General features: G+C 38.8%; 1 protein-coding gene across 2 annotated transcripts in view; it reads right to left on the reverse strand.

Moving 5' to 3' along the window:
- The window catches only part of CUBN (cubilin), a 140,820-nt gene that overhangs the window by 59,292 nt on the left and 54,416 nt on the right, over nucleotides 1-27,112 (reverse strand). For both annotated transcript variants that reach the window (XM_005015103.6, XM_072033674.1), the window contains exons 29-34: nucleotides 19,508-19,689; nucleotides 12,704-12,878; nucleotides 10,831-11,012; nucleotides 4,432-4,588; nucleotides 3,071-3,187; nucleotides 699-812 (exon numbers count right to left, since the gene is read on the reverse strand). In XM_005015103.6, the coding sequence (XP_005015160.4) occupies nucleotides 699-812; nucleotides 3,071-3,187; nucleotides 4,432-4,588; nucleotides 10,831-11,012; nucleotides 12,704-12,878; nucleotides 19,508-19,689 (927 nt within the window). The remainder of the gene's footprint in view (nucleotides 1-698; nucleotides 813-3,070; nucleotides 3,188-4,431; nucleotides 4,589-10,830; nucleotides 11,013-12,703; nucleotides 12,879-19,507; nucleotides 19,690-27,112) is intronic.

Here is a 27,112-nt window from a genome sequence, read left to right on the forward strand (position 1 = left end):
AAGGAAAAAGAAAGGTAGCAGATAGTGTTCTGGTCCTCTTGCCAGGTGAAGGCTAAAGGTAGGTGACAAAAAAAAAAAGAATTCTGCTCACTGTTACAAGCCATTTATTTCTTATTCCAATGCAGAACAACCCTTTCATTAAAGAAATTTCTCCAAATATTCAACATAAACCTCTCCTGGTGTAATTTGAGGCCATTTCCTCTTGTTCTATCGCTTGTTGCTCTGGTGAAGAGACCAGGCCCCATCGTGCTACAACCTCCTTTGAGGCAGTTGCAGAGTGGCAATCCTCCCTAACATACTGGGCTACCCCCTGCCTCTCCTTCCTAGCCTATGCCTTCTGAAGAGTTTGTAGAGCCCTTGAGTTGGGCTAGCCATCCGTTATGCTCTTGTACTGTTAACCTGGAATTCAATTTAAACTGAGTTGCTTGGTCCCCCATATTGTTCTGCTGAAGAGGAAGGAAAAGGCAGCAGGAGTCAATGCCACACTGCAAGTGAGCAGAGGGGTACAGACAGAGCCTGAGAGGACCATGCTGTTCTCAACAAAGACTTATCCCTTTACCCACAGTCTCCTCTGACTACACTGGCCACTGGAAAAAAAAAAAATAAAATAGATTCTTGAGGCAGGAAGACACTCACAAAAAACTGCTTATTTTGGGTGCAATCCTATATATGAAATAAACAAGACAATGTTACAGTACCTCGAAGAGGAGCCTCATAGTTATTCCCATCCAAAATCTCCACATAATCCTTTGTACAGTTTTGTGTATCGCTTTCAATAGCAAAATCAGTGAAGGAGAGTGTGACGTGGTTGACTGGCAACAGCAAAGAGAAAAACTTTAAAAGGTGTTTGGCATTTCATGGAGAAATAACTACGTGTAAACAAATGTACTGTCTTTTCTGAAGTCAGTCAGTCCCCATAAAGCATAACATTTTAACTAGTTTCATACTTGACATGTGGAGTGAATTTCATGGAAGTGCATTAATCCTTACTGCAAAGATCCTGGTAAATCTCTTCATATTTCAGTACTTTCTAATACAATTAATATTAGAAGCATACATATAGACATGAACCTAAATTTGCAAACATCTGAACAGCTTCATTATAAATTGAAAATGTCTGCAAATACAGCATGGAAATTTTTCACACATTCAGAAACAAAACTTATTCCTACACGTCTGTGACCTTCTGTCCCTTTGTGATCTATACAATAGATTTGCACAAAATGTGAACTGACGCTGCCCTGCTCCAGGCTTAGAAAGAGACGGACTTTCATCGTTTTGTAACATTCCACATACATCAATTGGACTGGTTAAAGGATCATTAACTACCCTCAGCTACATTTGTCTGGAATTGGATTTTCCACACCCTCAGACTGCAGGCTACATCCTGAAAAAGAGGATTTCTGACCCAGGGTATTTTTGACTCTCACATTGCTTTTGATTGTCCAACAGGAATGAAGGTGAAGTCACAACAGGAAGAATAGGGGCTTTTCTCAATGCCAGTCTGTGACAATAATTAGTCCTGGCCTCAGAGCACCTGTGCAGTGCAAGCAGGTCAGAAAGAGGGGCTCATGGTTTAGGTGATACCTAAGCTTTATCCCACATTGAGCAAGTCTGAATTTGACACAAATATTTTGCTTCTCACTGGGCTACAATTAATTAGCTAGAATAAGCTGAGATGACAGACATGGACCCAGGCGCTGCATTCAGCAGGGTGCCACGGACTGGCATTCAACCGCGTAATCTGCGTGTTGGGCACTCTTTGTGTCCTGGTCCAGTCAATCAATTACAGCTATCAATGCAGGTCCTCGGGACACAAAATAAAAAGTAAAAACACAGCGGGGGGCAAGAGCAGGAGATTTGGCATTTTCAGTAAAAGCAGAGCAAGACCTCTCTGCCCTCGTTTGCCATTGGCTAAATCTATTTTGTGTCTGCCCTGTAACACTGCAACTGGCATAACAATGCCACGTGTACCTGGAACGTGTGGGATGTACTGGCCCCACCGACCCATGGGTGAGGTCACTACATAGATAGGCTACTTTTTATGAAGGATTTTCTGATCTTTCGTGCTGATGTAAATCAGGAGTCAACAATTATGTACAAGTTTTCAACTTGTATCCAGGAAAAGATTGACTTTAAAAATAAATGTTATATAGGTGGGGAACAGTTTTGCTGATGTTCTTTTCGTGTATTAGTATAAGCAATACTTTTTTAAAGCATAGTTTCTTATCTCCTGATTTTTGGTTTAGTGTTTTCTTTGGCAGACTGACCTTCATTTTACAACTAAATAAAATAAACTTATTAAAATCATAGAGAGTTCCAATCAGATTCATAACAATGGCTAGATACCATATGAACAACTCAAGTTCAGTAGTTGCTATTAAAATAAACATTCACTTTTAAACCACGTTACCAGGATACTATGACCCAACTGTACATATTTTTAAGGAAACTTACACAATGTAAAGGAAATAGTAAGCATTAAAGGTAATACTAGTATCTGATGGAAAATGCTTGGTGCTTTACTATCAGTCATAAATCTGATGGGCACAACTGAAGGTATATATATACGCATGAAACCAGTTTATTTGTATTCTTTTTGATTTGCATTTTAAATTGAAATTCCTCCGTACCTTTGTTCATTATTTATTTTATTTTTTTTTTTAATTTGTTTGTTAACAGCATAGATTTGATGTAACACAACACTAATATGAAAAATCCAGACCAAAATAATCTCAGCTAAACACAAGTGCTTTAATTATATATAAGCCCTAGATTTTCTCATGGATGAATCCAACTTCACTTAATGTTCAACACCATTTATAATTTTAACACTTGAGTCACAGTAAATCACCTATGATGATAAAGTTGTCAACTGTTTACCTCACAATACCCTAAACCTTTTACAGTAAAATCTGGTTTAGGACAGATTATGAGAGCTACTCTCTCTCCAACTATCAGGATGCAGAACTTCCTAGAGAAATAAAGGAGGAATTTTCTATTGTTACTATAGAAAAGAAGATGAGGATATTAGTCATCCAAGCTAACTATAAAAGATGTTTTTACTTACATGGTTCCTGAGCCTGAATAATCCAGCTGCAGTTCTGATTGTTTGGGTATTTGGCAGGATACAGAGGAGAGGAAATTGCTGCCCCAACTGCATCTGACTCTATGAAACTTCCACATGCTTTAGAATGAAACACATACACATATATACACATAGATAATTATTTGTATATATAAAACACATATCTTAGATTGCATGGCAGAGATACGTAAAATATAACATCCTATAGCAATTTGAAATAAGGATAAAATTCAAGACAGCAAGTTGTAGAAAAAACAAATAGCCAAGAAATACCTCATAGCCAAGAAGAGCAACCTTGGGGCCAAAATAACTTTTTTTCAGGGTAGCCCAATCATATACGTATTTATCTGATTATTTCCCTGTGTTGGAAACTAGACAGGAAAAAAATAGTAAGAACTCTCCAGAGATTTCCAGTGTCCAAGGAAAGCATCCCATTCCATTGGCATTATCCTTTTGTGAGGTGCGTCAACAAACCAGCATTTGTGTGAAATGTTGCACATATGTAAGAGCTTGACTGACTGTGTAACTTTGGCTAAGTGCTGAATGCTGCCATGTCTGATTTCTGAGCATACTGACTCATCAGAAAAAACCCAGTTCCGAGTTTAACACTCTGCTGCTTTATACAGCGGAGTGGAGAATTAGGTGCTAAAGTAGTAACATACAGTGAAACAAAATCATAAGAAACAATCAGAGAAATGGATTTTCTCTGCAAAAACTAAATGATTATATCTGGAGGAAAATACACTTTCAAAGTTATTATGAAAAAAAATATAATCAATCATCAAATAGTATGTAATGTTATGAAAGATTCTGTCACATTAGAGTCTTTTTTGTATTAAAAAAGAAACCATGGAAAATATCATTTAGTCCTCCACAAATTGGATACATGATGTTTGGCAGGTTTTGCAGGTCTGAATCCATGGACTTCATCAATAGCACCACACAAAATTGCTTTATACCTTTTCAGATTCACATGCATGGATAGACATATAAAATCTGACTTTGCCAGTAGGACTGGGGAAACTGCCAGTTGCATGTTTTTCTCAAGAAAAACATTACGGGTAGATGGCCCTCAAGGGAAGAGGAATAAGAAGCAGCTGACATATCCTGGATGGCTTTCTATTAAAAGCAAATTTTTTTCCCAATCAAAGAATCTAAGATGATCCTTAGATTTTAAATTCTTTAGTTTATAATTTTAAAAAATCAGTGCTGTTAAAGATACACGCTGGTATGATGTATGTACAGAAGCAACTCTTCTGGTGTCAGCTATGCTGAAAGACCGTCTCTAATGCAAACTAATTGGTGATTGGTTAAATGCGTGCTTATGTAAATTAAGAAATTACCTTCAGTAAAACGAGCACTGAAGCCCCTGTGCTGGATGGTTGAATCAGAGCGCAGCCGGACGTACATCAGATTCTTGGAGGACGTGATAGGAGTAGGATGCTGTGTCCCGCAGAGTTTTCTAAGAAGGGGTGCTTCATTGCTAGGACCATCAAACACCTATCACAAAAAGGTTAAATAAAATACTGAGTTTCAATAGGCATTTTGAGAATATTTTATACTCTATCTTATGTTTCATATGCTTTGATACTGATACAGCCCTGGTATGAGCAGCGCAAACAACGTGTGCATAGCACCTTAATTTTGTGGGTGTTTCCAGAAAATCCAGGTATTTCAGGCTGAAGCTACTGTAACCTTTATAAAGCAAATGCATCAAGCAACAATTTTCCTCTGCATGTACATGGTATGCAGGCAGCCCTACTTTAACAGTCCAGATAATCCCATACATTTATTTTCATCTGTTAATGGCTAAAATAAATTCCTGTGTAGTTTTTATTCAGTTAAATCCTAAATCTTACCACCATAGAGACCTCCAAAATGGCTCTGACATGCAGCTAGTGCAATAGTAGGAGCTATGACTGCGTGTAAAAAGAGCAGACACTGGTGTTATTGTTTCTAGATACTTGTACCCAGCATGAAGTATAAGAGTCCATATATCTATGCTTTATAATGGCTTTAGTGTAGTGAATTACACACATGTACGTGAAGTGCTACTTAGGTAGAGGGTAAAGAACAGTTAAAAAAAGTAAGGAAGGCAGCAAAGGTGGTTTTATAAAACTTCACTTTTAATTTTACCACAAATGCCTTCCTTCTCTTTTTTCCCTTACAGCTGATATTTTTGTTTCCTTCCTCTTTGTTTCAAAATCAGGAAGAGAAGAATAGTGAAGTTAAAAGCAATGAGTTTTATCTGAAGTGACATCAAAATTACAAAAACAAAGACAAAACACACACACACAAAATAACCACCAACCAACCACCATCAACAAGAGGGAAAAATGGCTCAGAGTGCCCCACTAATCTTCTGCAGCACTCCAGCAGATATGATTCATTGTGTTTGGAGCCATGGGCCACCCTCAGTGATGAGCACTGGAGGCATCAGCACAGTTGCACGCCCCACAGAGGAAAAGCTTTTGGCCACTGGGCAGCAGCAAGAGTTGGCTTAAATTCCTGTTTCAGCATTAATGTCCTACATGATTGCAAGCACGCCATTTAGTATAACCCGTGACTCAGCTTCCTATAGCAAAATAGAAAAAAAGAATGAGATAGTGAGACTATTGAAAGATAGTTGCTAGGATGTTAAAAGCTATATGAAACCCCACTTAGAGCAAAATAATGGCATTGGGTTAGAAGAAAATCTACTTTTTATCCATATTTCTTCCTTTGCTTTCAAATGCCTCATATCCCAGCAAACCTGTGCAACGTAGCATGGATGAATTAGAAAAAAATAAAAATCAGCTAGACTGTATAACACAATGCAATGTTTCTGCTTCCAGTATTCAAAAGACCCTGAGCACATTAGATAAAAAAAAAAAAAGAAAAAAAAAAAAACAGTACAAAAACATTAGCTGGGAAAAAGGCGGCCTGTCCCAAATAAACCTCAGAGCTGAGCAACAAAGGACAAAACTCCTGTTTAATCCACTGGCATATCCTACTTAGCCAATGCAGTATTCATGAATTAAACATTTGCCCTCAGGCATATAACACTAGCAAGCTGTGTGGGACCTTGTGACGGAGTATTAAGTGTACTGCAATGCCTATACAAATGATTACCTTGTAAAGAGAACCATGATATCCATTCATTCAACCTTTTCTTCTCGCTTTGCATCTCATCACAGTAAGCTCTTTAATACGCACTGTGCAATGTTTATTCTTCCACTGTACATATATTTTGTATATAAATCAGATTGCCTGGAGTTAAAAACCACAAGCCATGGAATGTGGTTAAAAAAAAAAAAAAGAAGCAATGACTAAGGAAATAACCCTTAGGAATTAAGGTACTGTCCTTCCCTGGACATTAGTGAGAGGATTTTATCTGAATGCTAGGGTTGAGAATAAGCATTGCTCTCTGACAGAGAACAGAGAGAGGGCCTCATTATAGTTCATGCAAACTGTTGGTTTTGATGATCTGTGCTGCTCTGCACAGCTGAGGATCTGAACATTGACACATGGACTGTTATGAGATTCTAATAGTTAAGCTTTCTCACTAGGGAGGATATTAAGAATGAGTAATGTCAGAGACTAAGCAGACATTTCATTCCAAGAGCTTTCTGGAAGAAAGAAGTCTTTCTTTGGTAATACTAGGAGAAGAGCATGAAGTCAGAGGAATATTTTCTAAATCAAGTGTATTTGCTGTTTCTGGGCAGCTTGCTTGAAGAATAGTAGTGTCTCCTCCTTCGAAAAAAAGGAAAGAATTCCTAGCCTTTATACTTGCTAAAAATCTGATCCAAGCAAGATGTATCTGCCAAGCTGCCACAACTCCTAAGAGTTGCTGCTGCAAGTTAAGTAGGAGTATTTGCACGCTCATATTTTATCCATGCTGCATCATTTTTGCTCACTTCCTATTTATTAGCTTAAACTATTTTGCAGGGAGGATTTTAGTCCTGAGTCCAGATCAGAAACGACAACATTCACACATTAGTTCAGGAAAGTTGTGTCTCTCTGCAGCTTCTTAAAGTTATTTTGAAAACATCTGAGAAACGCATTTCTGTGGCTGTGTGAGTAAAGGAAAATGATGCATCCGCTGACTTAAAAGCCAAGTTTTCCTTTATATCGTGTGTAGCTGCAATTTGCTTTTCTCTTCCCTTTACACAATGAACATAACTGCATGATTCATTGCCGCCTTGCTGAAATGTGTCCTGCATTTTTCAAAAGCACATGACAAAAAAATATTTTTTTTGTCTTCTCAGCCATAAGAACCTCCCTGTACAGGGGGGTTCTAGCTGCCCCCTCTTAGAATATCGTCTCTGCCAGCATTTGGAATAAAGCAAGTCATAACCTTCTCTCTAGCTCCCAGAAGTGTACTTTTCTACAATCCCCTGTGTTAGTTGTTGTACTGCAACAGGAAAGGAAAATAACATTTACTTAATCAAGGCACTGAACACAACTATTTCTCCCACCCCTTTTCAGTGCCTTGTGCTGTAAGTGATGTCTTTTGAGCCGTATCTTCACAGAGTCTCCAAATAACTGAAATTCTTGCTGACCTGCTCTTCTAGCATACCATCAGCTAGAATACTGCTCAACTATCAGGGCAAAAAATACACGAATTTCTATAAGTTCATAATTTCTTTTCTTCTATTTTCCTTCAAAGAAACAATTTTATTTTTTTTATTTTTTTTTTTGGATGTAAGACACACTCTCCAGATAGAAAGACTGGTACAGAGAGAGAAATCAAATATTTCTTCCTTATGCATGGTGACACCAAAACATCTTCTCAAAGACCTTAGGCTTTCTACAGAATATAATCAAGGCACGTAGGAGACCAGAGGAAGACAAAGCTACAAACCCACATTTAACAGATGAAGAGCTGTTCATCTGTTCTGAGAACTGATAAAGCACAGAAACAGGAACCACCTACATTCAGGGAGTGGATGGTGAACATGCTTTTTGGTGGCCTGGACTACTCTCTGTGCACTCTGTCCATTTACTCTAGAGGGAGCTCAGGGCAGTTACACCACGAGTTACAGTTATGGGCTTAAAATTACTTTGGCTGAACCTAGACCTGTTCTGCTCATATTCACATGTGAAATCATAGAGCATAATTGAAAAATGCACTGGGCTTTTTGGAATTGCAACAAAGCCAAGAAGCAGCAGACATGAATATCTGCCACTTCCATTTTGCTCACATAGTAACTTGCAATAGAAAACATTACAGGAAAAAATACATTTTCATGTGTTTCCCATATAAAATTTCCCATATAAAATTTCCCAATATAAAATTTACAGTAGAAATATTTAAGAAGAAATAATAAATAAGGGCAGAAACCAGAGGAAGAAGCTCAAAGAACAGGCAAACAACACTGCAGCTATGCATGACATCTTGAGTCATAACACGAGGCAAAATGAGTGGGTCTAGGAGGGGAAGGATGAAGGAAAAGGACATTGGTACACTGAAGGGTGGAGAGAAGACCCAAGAGAACTCACAAAGCAAATAAAATCCATGTCAATAAGTAAAAAATTCAGAAACATAAAAGGGTGGAACCACTGTGTTACTCATACGCAGTAATTGTTCCTATGTTAGAGAGAGAAAAACAATCCACCAGCTTCCTTAGCTGCCCATATTTTCCATTTATGCTTCTTCTGGAATGCAATTCCTAAACCGTTCACAGTCATACATCCACTTAACTACTTTCAGACAATCTCTGTACCCTAACTCTGTTTTCCTATAATCATGCAAAACATATACCAAGCCTTGTAATGTGATGAACACAAATCACATCCAGGCATTGAAAACAAGCAATTTTCAGCTCACTGGCATACTAAGAAGAGAAAGAAATCCCACCCACTCTCTTCTTGCCTTGCTGACCCACCTATACTGGGGCTGAAGAGCTATTCCCTGCCTCATGCCCCAGAGCCCTTTGTTATCTCTTAGTTTCAAATCAACGTTCTCCACATCCATTTTCAAACTACCCTCTGCTTGGTGAGCAGTGATCGATGCCTACACTAAACTTGCATCTCCCTCCCCTTTCACATTGCTGCCTCAGTTGTGTTTGCACAGCTGGGGCTGATCAGCAATTTCCTCTTCCATCATTCACCCAGCAAAACAAAAAGCAGAAGCAAATATCAGGTACTTGTAAGACAGTAGAGGGAAGGACATGTTGCTGTACTTCAAGCTCTGCCTTGTGCAAAGCCATTTCCTCTGCCAGCTGAAGGACTTGTGCCTTTCAATGACTAGAAATCCAGTGCCCACATCCAGCCTATAAGGTTAAGGAGCTGTGTCCATAACTGCAAAGAGTTCACAAAGCTGAGTACTCTACAGGGTATTTAGATAGATAGATACATTCTTTGATATCAGGTATAAAACAAAATTGCATATCAGGTCTTTTCAGAACTTAGCCCTTAATTTATTTATTTATTTATTTATTTATTTTGTGGTGGTGTGTTTGTTTGTTTTGTGTGTATGTTTTTGTGTTTATCTTGTTTGGTCTTGCTTTTTATTTTTATTATTTATTTTAAAAAATATTCATATTTTTGTCAGGCAATATTATTTTCCACTTTGGTGTGATATGATAGAAGACTGAAATATTTTTCCAATAGATTTTCCCTTTCAATAATTACCCTGATGTATTTAAATTATTAAATAAAATCTCATAACCATACTTCCCTATGCTTCAGAACCAGGAGGAAAAAAATAAATAAAACAAACAACTTTTACTGTACAACGATGCTTTGTGGTTAAATGAAATCTCCAGTTCTGCTCAGCAAAAGGGGGACACATTTCCCTTTTTTCTGATTTAGTACAAATAAGCTTTACAAGGCAATGCTGTTAAAACTGGTGCCGTTTTCAAAAGGGTCTCAGTTCCTGCCAAATTTAGTTCTGTCTGAATGACATTTTATCAAGAAGAGGAAAGCTGGTTGGATTTTGGGCTACAGCCACTGTGCTTTATCTGACTGCTACCGATCACGCATGCCTTTGTACTGAGAGAAGGGCAATCTGACATCTAAGGTCAGGATTTCATGTCCCTGCTCCCAAAAGGCCAACTGGAGAGTTCTTAGTTGTTGTGCACTGGTTTTGTAGCAACTTGAATTTCCGTGACATCAACAAAAGCGCACAATCCAGTAACAATGTGCAGCTTTTAAGAGAGCAGTGTCTCTAATGAAGCAATTAGAGAGCTAAGGAGCACCTGTACACACACAGGGTAAACATAAAGAAAACCAGACATATAAAGCACAGATAAAACCACACAATTTATGTATGGATGTAGACCTCCCTCCCTCTGTCCTGAGAACAGTCAATCTGCTCCATATACGTGGGCAGCCTGTCCTGTGGTTTAGAACAAGCTGTGGTAAAGTGCACTATAATTAAAATGGGAAAGGGTGTCGTAACAGCCATCTATATATAGGGTTATTCTTTCAGTAATACCTAGAACACACTCCCTAAAAGAAAAATGTGGTGCTAGGATGTGGCATGCACTGCTTTCAAGAAAAGATTCTTCCAGCTGTAAGTGGGAACCTGGAAGAATGCAGCTATGCTTTTGTGAAGTCTGCCTCACTGGTGAAACAAAGGGAAGCTGCAACTACAAAACTTTAAATTTGAGCCTTAACTCGTCAGTGAATAAACACAGAACATGACTATGCAACAGCTTGAAACTAACTGCAGACTCAATTGCACAGTAAGCTTCCTCTTTTGCAAGCATTTCACCAGACTCATTAAGGAAATGTTTGAAATTTCTATGGTTACTTACTGCTACGTTGTCATAGTTACACGAATGGTGATCTTCAATGTCAAAATCTGTGAAGTTCAATAGGATTCTGTGGCTGTGGTCAACTTGGATAATCCAAGAACAGTCTGTGTTGTTATTATAAGGCTCAGGATAGTTTGGAGAATGGATTTCCCCACTGGTAGCTTGGAAAATACCACCACAGCCTGAAAAAGACATAAACAGTTTTTATCACAACAGCTCTTATCCTTAGTGAGATTCACTTCTATTTTTTAAACTAAGGGAAGAACACCTTCATCTTTATATTTTCTGCATTAAACTTGTGCAAAATGAGTGCTCCAACAGGGAGCAAGGCCCTGTTTGCAGTGAAAATCAATGGCAAATGATTACCAGGAAAGAATAACCTTATCACTATTGGTGAATATGCAACAACAAAGCTTTTGAGTAATGTTCCTTTCTAGCCCCAGGGTGGATAGTAGATGTCCCAAAGTTTGAAACACTGGTGCTGGTATTCCTCTGTCTGAGATATTAAAAAAGCTATTTAAAATAGCACTCATATGAATGCCCTAGACCTTTTCCACATAGGTGACAATGGCTAACCTAGCATACTGAGAGAGTAAGGACAAGGCCTAGCTGAGCACAGGGGTAAAAAAAAAATAAGAATAAAAAAATCTGAAAATATCAAGACAGTTAGGAGTTCCATTTTCCCTGTGAGCAGTAAAATAATTGCTAGCTTGAAGTTTCTGCTTCTTTATCCATGCAGTCAAGGGCTTTCTGAGGACTCTAGTTCAGGCCCAGATATAACGAGAACATGCTCCAGTGCTCGTGAATATCTGAACAGCCAGGAACGATGGCTCCTATGTTGGAAGTGCCAGGGCTTTCAATAGGACTAACACAAACAAACAGACTTTTATATGTTGTAAAGGGATGGAGGAGGGTAAAATACATAGGGATGGCTGGAGACAGAGACAGCCTGCTAGAAGGATAAAAACTACAGTGTTACTGTGTTCTGGTGAGAGGGTATTTAGAGGCTAGAGGGGGGTTGGAGTACAACAGGCAAGATGTAAAGAGATGAGAAAGCTTCAGGGGGCCTAACTAGAAAAAATAAGCCGCCAGATCTCAGAAGGGGATTAATTCAAAGGACTATTGTAAACTGTCCCTTTATAAAAAAAATCTTGTGCCTTTCTCACAAATTGAGAATGGAAAAGTATAAACCTTGACAAGTGAATGAATCAGTATGCTTAATCAAGCAAAATGCAAGAATTAAAATCTGCCTCTCCTCACTTTTCACTGCAATTAGTTACTGATAATTAGCCTTTTCATAAGAACTCCCATGTAGAGACATGTGGTTGGATCTTTTAAGCATGTCTCGTCTTTCACTGATTACCAGTAAGGCTTTGAACAAATAATCACACAGGGGATGGATGAACCTCATAGAGTTCAAGCATTTACTAATCACTCCAAATATTTGTGGAGTTCACTGAGTACTCCAAGCAAATCCATATTTTCAGATATTTTTCAATTCATAATTTGAAACCAAAGCTAATTCAGCTAATCATTCAGCTAATACATGACTCTTTGTGAGGGGAGGGGGAATTGCTGCCATGCAAAAGTTCTTTTCTGATTACAGGAATGTCTTGATTAATTTTGTAGAGAAGAAATCCCCAACAAGGTATGCTGTAACAAAAAATTTATGTAGGCCTAGATTGGAGCTAGTTAGATGATTTCTTTCTCATTTATTTTCTCTGGGTGTTTTCCAATATCTCTTAGTGTGACCAAATCCAGTAACACTTCAATTCACCTTTAGCTTTTAATCCCATGCTGTTTGACTAATTTACATGCTTTTGTGGCTGATTTCCAATTCTCAAACTTCCTGAATTTCTCATGGTACACTCACCACCCGGATTTTCTTGCCAGGAGGCATTGAAACCTCTCCCAGTCACTGATGCATCTGTCTTGAAACGGACTACAGCCGAATTGCCGGTACTGGAGACTCTCAGGGGGTTCTGTGCTGATCTTGAAATACACAGCTGGGCTAGTCTAGGAGAGAGGAAGTCTGGGCCACCATAGACCTAAAAATGGAAGAAACAATGTCAACATTTTCAGAGAGGCTGTCTGACATGCAGAATATGAGATGAATGTTTAGGTAGGATTAAAAAACCCTCTTGTAAGTATTGAAAGTGATTCCCCATTCATAAATGTAAAGTGGCTGTGAAAGTTATTTTCTCTGCAAGTTTACCTGACGTCTGGATCATCAAAACAAGTACAAAATACTGGATGATTTCAAAACAGCCTTGCATTAAATAAGAATTTTCTGCTTTGAGGCTTTGCTACATTCTTTTTCCCCCATCACTCCACAGTTAGCTCCTTGTTTCTGTGGGGATAATATAAATATACATATATATTTTGGTGCTTGTGCAGACAAACTGTATTTGTTTTTCAGGAACTTGTGCTGATGTTTTGCACCCCTTATGTTTAAAGGCACAGTTAAGACCTTTAGTTTTTTGTTTGTTTTTATTATTACTTTTTAAATTGAGGCTAAACTTCATTGCTTTCTACTGAAACAAAAAGCTTTGAAATTTTATTGACTTCAATGGAGAAATCAAAATCTAAGCCACAGAATTTTGGTCAAGTAAACTGCAATCTAATAATACTCTACGGAAACAAGGATAAGTATCATATATTTGCCACAGAAAAAAAAAATGTTTTGACTTTCAAGAGTTGGCATTTCTTATTCAGAAAAGTGTACCTCAGGCAGTTATAAACCAGAAAATCACAACTCTCTTGAACATCATTGGCAGTGTTGTGTACTTTATATTAAATTTTATACCAATTCAAGTGAATCAGATGGCAGCACTGGAGCCTTGTTAATCCTTTTTTTTTGTTTTCCAGAAGGGATGTAGGATTTTAGTTTGAGCCCGTTTCTAACTGGTGGAACTGGCTCTTGTTCCTTAATCTTCCCTCACACCGCTGAAGAAAACACACATGCTCAGCACAGTTTTCAAAAACAGACTTGATTTTGGTGCCTAGTGGCTTGTCGCATGCTAATGAAATTCACCTGATACTGTGGTCTGCCTTACATTGGGATGTCCCTCATGAGACAGCAGCTGCAAAAGACAGCTTGACAGTAACCTCATATACGAAAATTGTTAAATAGAGACAAATAAGAGTGTGCTATTGTCCTTCAGCAACTGAACTATCAATAGGTAGAGCAATAACAGATACTCTGCTTGTATCAGCATATATTATGTAATAAATCCTAAAGATAAACTAGAGAATGGCAAGTTCTAACAACAAAACTAGGGAATAGGAGGACAGGTCAACAGATTCCATCAAGATTTTCCCACTAGTAGCTGGATTTAGTAGCATCCTAAATCTGCACCAATATTTTCTTAGTCTCTCAAACATGAAAAAGGTCAAAAAAGCAATCCATTAATCTCTCTCAGAAAGCAACAGTGCTGTAAGAACCAGCCTTCTATAAGTCCCTTTCACCTCTGATCCCTTCTGGATGAGAGGAAACTCAGTATTTTAATAAGCTCTGGCCAGAAACTTTTTAACTTTGGAAGAAGTTTGTGTTCTGTCCAATCTAAATAACTGAACAAGACTTACAAATAGCTGAACTAGTCCCACCATCTCCAGGGATAAGGGTAGTGCATTGCTATGTAATTTCATTGATTGTGTGCACACTAGCTGCATACAGTGCCTGCCATTAGAAGTACAAAGAAATTTTAACTGGAAAAAAATATTGACTGAAACCAGGGTTATGTGGCACTTAGAAGCTCAAGCTTCCACCCCCAGAAGAAGGAATTAATTTCTTCATGGTCTCTTAGATGTTCAGAAACTGTATTTTATTTTAGTGGCTGATTACACAGGCTTAATAGCCTAAATATTTTAATTTTGACTGAAACCAGCAATTTTTTGCTTTCTGCAGGGAGTCTGCATGGCTTGAATGGATAATGGCTCTTCTGTCCTATTGATCCTCTCAAGGCATTCAGAAGTCAGAACAGCTGAAACCACAGCTCAGATTAAGACTGTAAGGAAGGAGTCACAGTCCTGGAAAGAAGCATGCTTGTCTGCTGGAAGCTCAGTGTCTTCAGTAAAATGTCACTGCTAGGTTGCTTGTGAGGCCCAATGACAACTGCATTTGTCAGAAGTCTGTACAAAATGTGAATTTTAAAATGCGTTTGTGGTATATCTCTTTGTGTCAGAGTAACAGCATGGGACCTAGCAGAAACACATGTTCTTAATCAGCTAAACCTGCCCAGAGAAGCTATGTGGTAGAGGAAACAGCAGGACTTTCTAATATGCATCTAATATGCATCATGGGCCAGCTTCTCCCATCACCCCTGGTGCTCCCTGCAGCCATCTGCACACCAGAGGCAAGGAGACCAAACCCAGCTCTGACATAAACCCTGCTGATTTCTGGTATTACCTCAGAAACAAGCGTGGGCCAAGCTGAACACTTATAAAACTGGGCTGTTAGAAGAGAATTTAGGATGGGGGGGAAATACGGATGGGAATCTGAGTTCTGTGGGTTTCCTTTACATTGTTAGCTGTTCCGCAACAGCTTTCTGCACAATTTCAAAATAAAGAGCACTAGTCAAAGGCATGTTCCTTACACTTCGGAGCATATTTCTTTACTCCCTTATGCTGGTTCGATTAATCAGATGGTTTCACAAGGGCTGGAGCAAAAACAATTTTGAGTGTTTCCATGACAAAAAACAATAAAATGTTACTTTTGGCTACAAAGAGGAAAACCAACAGTTACCACATGACAAAAAAAAAGGAAAAAAAAAAAAAAAAAGAGGGAAAAGAGGATTGATGGAAAGAATGAATTCCAGGGTGTGGTTCACAAAGAGTCACAGGATATCTGAGCTGCAAACAGATAAAAATGAAAATAAAAATAAAAACATTTAGTTTGATCACAGCAACTGATCCAGAGATAAAATAAAGTTGGATGGCATAGCAGGAATGCAGGACATTGTCATAAAGCCCATGGTTTTAATCTGTTCTTATCATTTACTTCTGCCCCGTTAGCTCCATTTACTGTTAACAGTCAGCATTCCAGTGTTATGAGCAACAGAAGGCTGTTTTTATGTGGTTGGTCACCCTCATGACACAGATTTTCTGGGAGTAAAACTGATCCTTGTTCAGATATAACTGCCAGCAAAGAGAAAGCCCAGCTTTGACAGAAAATCAACTTATGTTAATACTTGGTTCTTTATGAGGAGAAATGAGAAGACCAAAGCACCTGTTAAAGATCTGGAAGTGCAATAGGTTTACAGGGTTCATAGAATCAGAGAATGGCTTGGGTTGGACAGGACCTTAAGGATCATCTAACTCCAACCCCCTGCCATGGGCAGGGATGCCACCCACTAGACCAGGTTGCCCAAAGCCCCATCCAGCCGGGCCTTGAACACATTCAGGGATGGGGCATCCAAAATCTCTCTGGGCAACCTGTTCCAGTGCCTCCCTACTGTTACAGTGAAGAATTTCTTCCTAATGTCTAGTCTAAATCTATCCTCTTTTAGTTTGAGACCATTCTTCCTGGTCCTAGTGGGTTCTTTCTTTTTCAGCTCACTGCTACATCTTGCTGTGTCAGCATATATTTATAGTTTACAAAAACCTGGTAAATATTAAGAAAAAGATATCATAATTTAACAACATGGTCATATGTGGTAATTTAACAACATATGGTCATTTTTCTCTGTATGTGTTTTCAATAGAAGCTCTTAAAAATATTTTTAACTCTTTCATTGCATCCAAAATGATGGCTTCTATTTCTATAAAACATTTCTAGAAAACAGTTAAAAACAACTTTAAAATTGCTTCTAAATGTTTGTGAAAGGAGTGGAATCTGGCAGGGAAGAGAGAAAGACAGACTGCTACTGTTTCATGAAAGAGGCAAGAAGGACGCTTAGGGGAACCTTTCAAGCTCTTGAGTATGCAGAATTGAGGATTTCCTACACTTTTATTTTTTAGTAACTTGTCTTAGTGAAACATATGGTAGGAAAGGGATAGTGACATGAAAGGGACAGCTTGTTTAGGAAGCAATGTCAAAGGGAAGGAAAGGGAGACTGGCTACACTTTACAAGAATGAATATACATCAGAAAAATGTGCAAGAGAGAAATAGGCACAAAACTATGGTATAAGAATAAAGCCAGCAGGAAAGGTACTGTGATGGGAAAGATCTCTTGGAATTTTCCTACAATTCTCTGCCAGGTGGAAGGGAAGAGGGTGTTTCTAAGCAAAAGCTAAGAGCATCTAGGTCACCAAACCTTGCAATTACTGGAACATTTTTTCTTGCAAGATAATGTTTTGGAAGAACAACAGAAAAGAATACAATCTTTTGCAATGTTCTAAAAGCAGTTTTCTTCTTTCAGAGAGTAGAGAGTATTAACTGGACAGGGAGGGGCAGGAGGGTGCAGCACTGCTTTAGCTCTGATTTTGACTTCCTATTAAAACTGGAAAGTTATTTGGCTTGAAAGAAAACAGGAAGCAGTAGAACTCATTATTCAGAGATAAGGAAGAAGTGAAATCAGGATACTAACTATGAAAAATGTAGACTTTAAAACCCAAAGAACTGATAGACAGGATACTCTTGGGAAGATAGTGTGAGGGTGAAAAAATATGGAACCCTAGTGGTCATTGAAACACGGTGTGTGTCAAACGCATACCAGGAACCTCGTTCTTCCTAGCACTTGCCAAACTGTCATGTGTGTGCTTTTCAGACTGGATGTATGTAGACAACTACAGAAAAGAAGACTACGTGATGGAACAGCTTTTGAAAACAGTTAATCACTTTTTTTTTTTTCCCACTAAAATGAGTCATCGTTTGTTCTGTGAAAACTATATCAATCATGCTGCGAATGTGCAATTTTATAACAAAAGCAAGAAAATACATATGTGGCAAGTTACATAAAGCTCTACCAAATGCCTGCAGTTTGGAAGAATAAACTATTCACTGCCAAACAGAACTTTTGATCTTGCACTAAGACATGAACCGATCTTCCTCAGTAATTTGATTTATGTTAGTTTATCTGTCAGCAGAACTGAGACAGGTGTTGGGAACTGGATGAGCCAAGGCTAGGAGACAAATAACCCAGCGGCATGCCAGTTCCGAGTGCAGAAGTGCAGGAAAATTCAATCAGCAAGGTGGGCATCTGTGCTGATGAACGAGGGGGGCTCTAAAAAAGTAATGCGTAGCAACTAAATCTGAAAGAAAACCCCAAACCTACGGTCAGAGACATGAAGCAGAAAGCTGTAGGATGCTCTTAAACACCTTGTTTGAGCAATTGTGTCAGGTGACCCATTTGTTAGACCTTAGGCCAGCATCTCTCCCAGTCAAAAAGTTAAGCATAGGGTTGCCAGCCATCTGTAATCTCAACAGATTCTGACTGCTCCTGGGTGACCACCTGTAGGAGTAGACATTGTCCTTGTACTAGTCAAGAAATGGTCAAACATAGTAGCCTCAGATTTTCTGACTATTTAATGGATTTCTCTGGGCAAGAGAGCAATGCAACAGACTTTATCAATACAAAAAACAGCCAAAACAGGACATCTACCTGCAGGGATTGGTGTCAACAATGGGGCACACAGTTATACTTGACAGTGCTACTGAAGAAAAATTCATGGGACAACTTCCTTACACCCAGATCCCACAGAAGCCCCAAAGTTACTAGGATAGTCAAAATACAGCGTCCCTTTGATCAAGACTTCAGCTTCATTGCTAAGCTGGGGAAGCCCATTTTAGGGCCAGAAAGCTGGTGTTACAATTCTTCTACTCATTACAAATGTTTGTAATCATTAATCTGGCCATTGGGTACTTAAGACCTGCGCTGGGATGTGGGTTAAGTCTTCCAGCAATGCTGCTGCTGAGTGTGCACTAAGGACCATAGGCTGAAGAAATCTGTGTTACAAAGGTAAGAATAGGCATCAGTGAGTATAGACAGGTGCTGTCTAGCTGTATGCCAGTCTCACATCACATTACCAGAAGAGTTGAAGAGGCAAAGTAATACAAGATCTCTTGATCAATCTTGTGGGCCCATTAGAAAGATTCAAATTTCACCCAGGTATTAACAGCAAAAGACCCAACAGTTCCATTAGTGATATCCAATGTCTCTAGTGAGAGCCATCTAGAAAATCCATCATCTAAACAATTTCTTCCTGAAAATAATTTCCCTTTTTTCTACAATGGAAATCTATTCAAGTCTATTAGCTAGGAATTGGTCACCTAGCTGCTTCCCAACAGAAACACAAAGATGTCACATATAAAATGACCATCCAGTTGTCTGGGTCTCTTAAAGATCAGTAAGCCCTTAGAAAGGGAGGTCTCTTTTCCCATTGTACTACCATCCTAAGATGATTAGAACACTGTCTCTTCTTTAATTATTTTATTTAATTATTTATTTTTACCCAGTTCTTTTTAAAAGGTGGACTTTTTAAGACTGAGTTTTTCAAAGCAGTTTTGTCTCTTGTTATGAAGTATATAGAGGCTACCATCATTATTAAGGTATACCAACACCAAAGGCATAAAAGTAAAAAGAAGTAAGAGCAGTGTGGCTTCTGTGACATTTGTGAAACATAGCCCTAACCACAGCAGAAATGAGAAATTGCAGTAAACTATTTCTTCTGCTCCTGCAGAAGACAGAAAAGCACATAATTTGTGTATTTTTTGAAGACTAAATCTAATTCTCTTACCTCCAAAACATCATAGTTGCAGTTTGGGTGATATTCAATGTCAAATTCCTGAATGGTCAGTTGAATGCTGCTACCAGGCGTTGTGTGAATGTACCAGATGCATTCCCTATTGCTTGGATATGTGTTGGGGTAGCCAGGGCTGTGAAATGATCCGGAAGTGCCAGAGAGTTCTCCTCCACAACCTGATAACAGAGCAAAGCAGCTTGTCAGTGAGGGGCTCTGGAAAACCTCAATGACAACTCTGTAATGAGGATAGGCATAAGCATTAATTTCATGCACAAGTGTGTATACTGGGCTTGACGGTCTTCTCTGTCAGAGGAACTGAGGTCCAGCAGGGAGGAGAAATTCAGGAGCCTGCTGGCCCTGGCTGTGCAGTAAGCACTTCACCCTGTTTTGCCATGCTTCTTGCTTCTCGACTAAGCATCTGCTTCTACAGCTGAAGAAACTGAGGCACAAAGCAAAAAAATATTTGACACTTTTTGTTTTGGCCTCTAACTTTGTTTCGTTGGCTCTAAAAAGCTGAATCAGATCCATCCCTAGCTGTTACTGACCTCAATGAATACACAGACTAAGTTATCATGGGAAGGGCTTGCTATTGTTGTAAAAATGCCATTTCCCACTGATTTAGAAATCATAAAATTAAAGACAATGTAATTTCCCTCAGCCCACTGAACATGATTACCAGCTGCCAAGTCACAGTGGATGAACTGCCTTTCTGACATTTGGTGGGTTTAACATTCTTTTTCATTGAATTGTAACTGTGCAATTGTCAGACATGCCATTCTTGAAAAGTTATGTATTTTCAGATAAGAAATTATTGCCCCAACCCCACTTGCCAGACCCTTAGGTGATAAAATTCTTGCATATTATAAACTAGATCATATGGACCAAACAACGGACCAAATACAGGCCTCAATTTGAAAGCACAAAGTAGATGGAACACGTGAAGCTGCAGTTTTATACAGCATTTATGCATATATAAATGCTGTACTTGCCTCCTTTGATTTGGTTTCCTGGGAAGATGCTATCACTGACCCAGTCCCTAGGTGCAGGTGTCAGCAGGGTGAGAAGACACGAGCGTCCTTTCCAGTGTCAGGACAAACTAAGGTCAGCTACATTCATCACAAAACACCACTTTTGCAGAAGCCAGTGGAGTGGCTGTGTATTCATCACATGCAGAAAGCAAAGTAGCTTTGCATTTGTTCTGACTTCATGTGTGTGTCGCTCTGTCTTGCAGCAGCATTTTGTTTCTCTCCACATCATAGGGCCTCAAGGGCTTCATTTAGGCACTAGCTAATCTTTTGCTAACACAGCTTTTATGGGGTCACTCGAGCTTTGTAAGTAAAGCCCACACTCCATCAATCTCTCTTGCTTCATCTCCAGAGGGAAGGTTCTGTCACACAGCAAAAAAGCCCCCAAATACTTAATAGAACCAGCTAACAAACCATGAGCTGTATATTCCCTGAGGCAAAAATTATGGTATGCCAGCAGTGATGGATAGTATCAGAGCTCTTATTTAGAAGAAACATTTTATAACATAAACCCAATAAACTACCCCCCTGATCTGCTCACTAATCCACACAGAAATGCAAGATTCATAGATTTAATCTCTATTAAATCTATGAATAATTTATTACTTGAGCAAGGTATCTTGACTCTCCTAGTTGCTCTCCTTAACACCCTTTTTTCTTCAGGAAGCTATAAATCAAGATCTTCAAATACTTTTCTTAGCACCTTCTGTGGTAAAATTGCAGCTGTGAAAGAGTGGCTGCTAATCCCTGGCAGCATTTGCCATAATCTCCACCATGCTCCTCACTAAAAACTTGAGTTTGACTCTGCCACAGTTGGCTCTGATGCCTTCTAGGACTTCAAAATGCAAATCTCTGAGAGGAAAGAGCAGTGTTTCTAAAAAGGAAGAAAGCAATACGAGGCTGGTTTAATCTCGACCATCTAACTGCAGACATGAGGAATATGTCTCCAGGCATGCCAGCTGTGTGACACAAGATCTCTGTCACACCGCATTATCCAGTGCTCACAGGAAAACTGCCTTTTAAACCCAAGAATACCCACAATTGAACAACAGTTGTCTATAGCCCAGAAAGGCCTTTTCATGGCTTAGGGTGACCCTACAGGTGAACTCACACAAGCTTAGCTCTTTTCTGTCTTCTTCCCCACCTTGCTGCATGTGATGCTCTGCCACGCTGCAGCCTGCCCTGCAGCCATGAGGCTGTTGTCAAGCTACAGAAGTCTCAGTCAAGGAGTAAAAGAATCCTCTAAATGTAGTTGAAACCAATCTCTATCCCTCTGGAGAGACAAAAACAACAGGAAAAAGGTAGTACGATTGCTTCCCTGAAGCCTGCTGGCACCATCAGGTACCTGCTATGCCCCTGGGAGTTTGCTATCCAGGAACCTTCAGCAGAGAGAAGGAGAGGAAAGCGGCTTCAGTGTAAATCACGATCCCTTTTTTTCACCCGGTGCTTTCAGAAAATGGCTTAATATTCCTCAAGGGAAACCAGGTTGTTTAAAAAAAAAAAAGGGAGAAACAAAGATGTGTGTGGGGAGAGTCCTACAAGTGAGTTTGCAGGGTGAGTTACTCTCTTTCCCTCGGCAGCAGCAATGACACAGCTGCTGAGGACAGAGCAGAAGGGAAGGCTGCCTTGCCAGCCTGGGAAACAGAAAGATTTCCCAACGAGCAGACTTGCACGGCTGGGCTCCTGAGGGGGTGCGGATGGGGAGGCAGGGAGGTTTCAGCAGGCGAGAACAAAGCCAGTTGCTATTTATCTCAGCCTGAAGAAAGCTGGGAACATTTTAAAACCAAACAAGCAGCTATGAGTCAGCTTCTCCTACTAAGAGTTTCCTGATAGCCACAAAAGCTTTTTTTTTTTTTTTTTTTTTTTTTTTTAAATTTCAACCCAAAACAGCTCAGAGAGCTTGTGTGCTGCAGTTTATGGCCCAGAGCTTTCCGTAGCCCCTGCAGGTAGCGTTCAGATTAGTCATGCTCTCTCCACGAGTGGTTTATATTTTCTCTGAGCCCAATCAATATTCTCTGGATGAGGCATGTGAAGCCCATGAATAAGAACGTCAAACTGTTGTTAACGTGCCATTTCTTTTCTTCCAACTACAAATGTTCCCAGGAAAGGTTTTCTTTAAAGAAAAGGAAAAGCAGAGGTAAAGCTCAGATCTCTGTGATTCGTTTCTTACAATGAATGTGCAGAACTTATCTTGCCAATCTTTTATTAGTTGTTTGCAAACTGAAATTGCTTGAGTTTATGTCCAGGTATTCATTGAATAACACCTGAAAAAAGGACCCACTGTTCTTTGCAAATATGTGAACTATTTTGACTGACCTGCACATGAGAACAGAAACCTCTGTATCAGAGCAGAAATGTAATACCTGAACTCTCTGGCCAGCTGGAAGAAAGCCTCTATATTATGTTTCTGCTCTTGTATGGATGAGATAAGAATCATTTCTGTTATGCCATATTTTTTTTTTTAAATATAGATGACACGTGATTTTAACACGATACTTACAAAAATAGTTCAGAGATTGAATTTTTTAGAAGTGAATTTAGCATTTGATCCCTAATTTATTCCATATCTTCCCTGTTTTGATTAGCCACAAAGTTCTCATAGCATTATCCCTTTCTTTGACTTCACCACAGATGCAAGCAATGAAGGAAAACTAATCTATAAGTATTTTTCATATTATTGTACATTACTGATGAAGACAAATTTTCTCCACTGAGATGCTTGTCTTAAGCTTTGAAATCTGCCTTGGCTGATAGCTCAAATTATCAGAAAAGATATCAAAGAAATTACATTCATTTAAATGGTGTTCAGGCTGAATATATACACATATATGTATATGCATATATATTTACACGCATAAATATAAGTGTATGTATGCATGGACTTTGCATTTAAGAGGAAAAAGCAGGAGAAATGTTGGTCCAGTGTTTTGAAGCACACAGTTTTATGTACCCTATCCTTTTCCTATTTTTTGAACAAGCAATGAAATAAGTTTTTATTTGACCTAGAATGTAACTCATAGAAAAACAGCCTGCCTATTTACTCAGATGCTGAAATAGGAAAAGTTTAAATTATAATGTAATCATCTCAGCTAATCACCATTAAATGAACACAAACCTTCACCCAGTGTTTACATTGTCTGTAAACATCACATTATATTTTGCTTCTATTCACATAAATGGAAATTTTGCTCTATATGACAAGAAAGGAAAAAAAATATTGATGTTTAGGGATAAACAGAAATGAGGAGGCAAAACTTCTAAATTGCTGCATAATTTCAGGTCTCAGTGAAATAACAGTGAATTTGAAACTATTCTGATCCAAGTGGAATATCTTGAAAAAAAATTTCACAGCACAGAAATGCATGGTCTTGCTGTATATGGACAGCTATACGGACAGCTGCACTGTGGAAAAGTGCAGCTGAAATGCATTATGGCATATGCTTAGTTTCTGCAGACTTTTTTGCAGTCATTTTTGGTAACTTCTGCCTTGCAGTTAAACTGAGAAAAAAAAAAAAAAAAGGAGGGAAAATATTGTTTTAGAAGTGTAAAGGTCTTGGAATTCCCTTGAAAAATGTTTAAAACAACTACCTAACCTGGTGTTAGTTGCTAGGACATCAGTCAACAAATAGAAAGCTCAGGAAACATGTATTTGGTGTTTTTGCTTTTCTCTGGCTAAAGTATCAGTAGTCATTGAAGATTGTGCAAGGGATGATTTATAGATGTCTTACCATATTAGTGCCTGTCTGCTTAGCAGATGGTGTTCATTAACCAAAGAAGAATCCCTATTCTCATAAATAATTATAGATGAATACAGAAGTAGTAATCTGTGGAAACCTCTATTATTTGCAAGGTTTTCGGATTTATTCATGGCTGTGTTTTAGCCACACATTAGAAAAGTCCCTTCCATAAAGCTTAAAGTGAGTTGACACTGTTCCTGTAAAGTCAGAGTTAGGGAAATGAAAGGTTTCGGGGTTGTTCCATTTGTTGTGCTCATACTGAAACATTTCAGTAAACGTTAACTGATTGTAGCTGCATGGAGCACTTAGAATGAGCCTGCACAGAGTGAGTCTCTGTACAGAGAATGGAGTACAGAATGAGTCTGCACTATACTAACAGTGGCAAGCATGACTTGGATTTGATTCTGAAATCTTTTACTCTTTTGAGTAGATTTATTTCATAGAATATTATCCATAGGAGAAAGTGCAAATTTTTATTATGAAGGTTTATGCAAGAGATTAAAAATTCAACTGAAAAAGCGTGTTTTTTTTTTGTTGTTGTTGTTTTGTTTTCTCCTTTCTGATTTGTTAATTACTTCTGTAGCTTTCATTATTATTGTTTTATCAGTCTCCTGAGTTCTTGTATTTTCTTCTATATGTTCCAGTCTGATATCAGTGAGATGGATATTAGATAAAGGTAGACTACAGGGACCCAGGGACTTAAAGGTGCTTTTAGGCATGTAAACAGGAGCTGAATCCTCCAAGATACTGAATGTCCACAGTTCCTGTAGCAGCTGCCAGTGTTCAATGTTTAAATAAAAGCCACTTTCTAGCTCTCAGGCATTGACTGAACAGTTTAACAACAAGCATTGTATGAAAAAATTGGTCTTTATTCTTATAATGGAACTTATGTATTAGTTGAAGGAACAAAATTTAATTCATCATCATGTCTCACAGAGAACATGTTTTTTAATAGCCAGACTGGCTATTTTGTCTGGCTATTTTAATATTTCAATAGCCAGACAAAAAGCCAACTCAACACGGCACACCGCCAATTCAAAGCAACCGCTCAGGACTTGAAAAGATCAGACCCTGTGCATCTCAGACTTAACGTGACAAAAAGACACTAAAAAGGAATAGTCATTTTTGAAAACTGAACTAATGGTGATTTGACCAAGGCTACACAAGAAATCAGCCACAGAGTTAGGATACAGGCTTAGGAAATCTGGGCCTTAGCTTCCTGATTGACCCGCAGTGCAATATTCTCTCCAGCAATCCTAATGGATGTCTGGCAAATATCTGCAGTGAATAGCTTCTGCATCTTAATCTAGCATGTTTTTGTTATGCTTCCCTGAAGAACTAACAAACTATTTCACATTCTACCTGCAAATATACTGAAAAACAGTCTTTAGTTATTGTATGTCTTCTAACAGCTTTCATCTTCTGAAAATATGGACTTGGTATAATAAAACTGCTCTTCTCATGCACTAAGAAGGATTTCTCCACTCCCTGTCCATCAGCTATGGTTCCCTAGGGAAATCTAACAGAAAGAAGATGATGGCAAAGGAAAAAAGCAATACTTTAGGGCTACATTATTCATTTCTCACCAGTGTGCTCTGCTTCTTTTTTTAAAGGGGGAGTTAACGTGCCACAGAAAATAGAACAGCAGACACAAATTTTGACTATGCTGAGAAGAGCCAATTAAATTTATAAGCTCTACTAACAATGAAGCAGCCTGATGAGCAAGCTCCCAACGAAACACTGATCTATATATATATAAAGCAGCCAGTGCCTACACACACATTGCTTAATAAGGTAAGTGACAGGTCTAGGAAATATGTCTTCTCAGATAGTGACAGTTGTCACTGGTGTAATTTTGCACTGAGAGACCTTTGACCTTTTGGCCTCCTGATTTTTTTATTTTTTTTAGGACAGCATTCAACTAGCAAGCCATCTTTGCAACGTCCAGCCTGTTAGCAAGAGTTTGTTCATTCTCAAAGGGCTAATATGTGTCCCCAAATATATTTGCCTGTATTAAGCTTCCTAATAAACAACAGGCCTGGAATGAGCACCTTGCAGATCCAAGCTTTCCTCTAGTGAATCAGATTCCTGAGGCCCTGCCTGCAGAAGAAAACACTATCGACTCTGGCTAAATCAATTCTATATCCTGCTTAATCAATGGAAACCCTTTAGATGAACAGTGTTATTTCAGAATCAAAGCCACTTTTAAAATTAATTGTTTGCACTTCAGCTTTCTTTACAAGTTAAAATGATATAAGACACTTCTAAATATAAATAGCAGCATTTCCACAAGATCAGTTACTCATTATGCCTTTGGGAAAGCCTAAAGACTGGGTTTCCGTCAGCAATTGAAAATCAGCAGCTTAGTAAGTGGGAAGAACAGATGCAAATGTTTCAACTCTAAACACTTCATATTCATGTCGTGTCTGTCTGCAGGGGCTCCTCATGTCAGTTATCAATGAGGTAAGCATTTGTCTTGTTGTGATCATCTCATAACTGCTAGCAAAGCTACCAGAAAGAGTGTCTGAAGTGAACTGTATCAGGCACATGGTGGCAAGCAGAAGTGCTGCTCTCTTTGATTACCGAAGCATGTGAATGTTGTTGATATACATCTCATAGACGCTTCGCAACTGCCAGCTGAGGAGCACATGAACAGCCTGAGAAATAGTTCACAGGAGCTTGAACTCCAGAGCACACATTTGTCACTTGAGTAGAAGCAAAATCTCTTTCTGAAAATATATATAGCCCTGTTATTTTCTTGTCAGGTGAGATGTTATTAGACCCAGGTTCAGTTTCTCATAGAGATTTGCCCTCAGGGAAGAGGGGAGCTGAATACT

The sequence above is a fragment of the Anas platyrhynchos genome, chromosome 2 (genome assembly GCF_047663525.1).
Source record: "Anas platyrhynchos isolate ZD024472 breed Pekin duck chromosome 2, IASCAAS_PekinDuck_T2T, whole genome shotgun sequence".
In the NCBI taxonomy this organism is placed as follows: domain Eukaryota; kingdom Metazoa; phylum Chordata; class Aves; order Anseriformes; family Anatidae; genus Anas; species Anas platyrhynchos.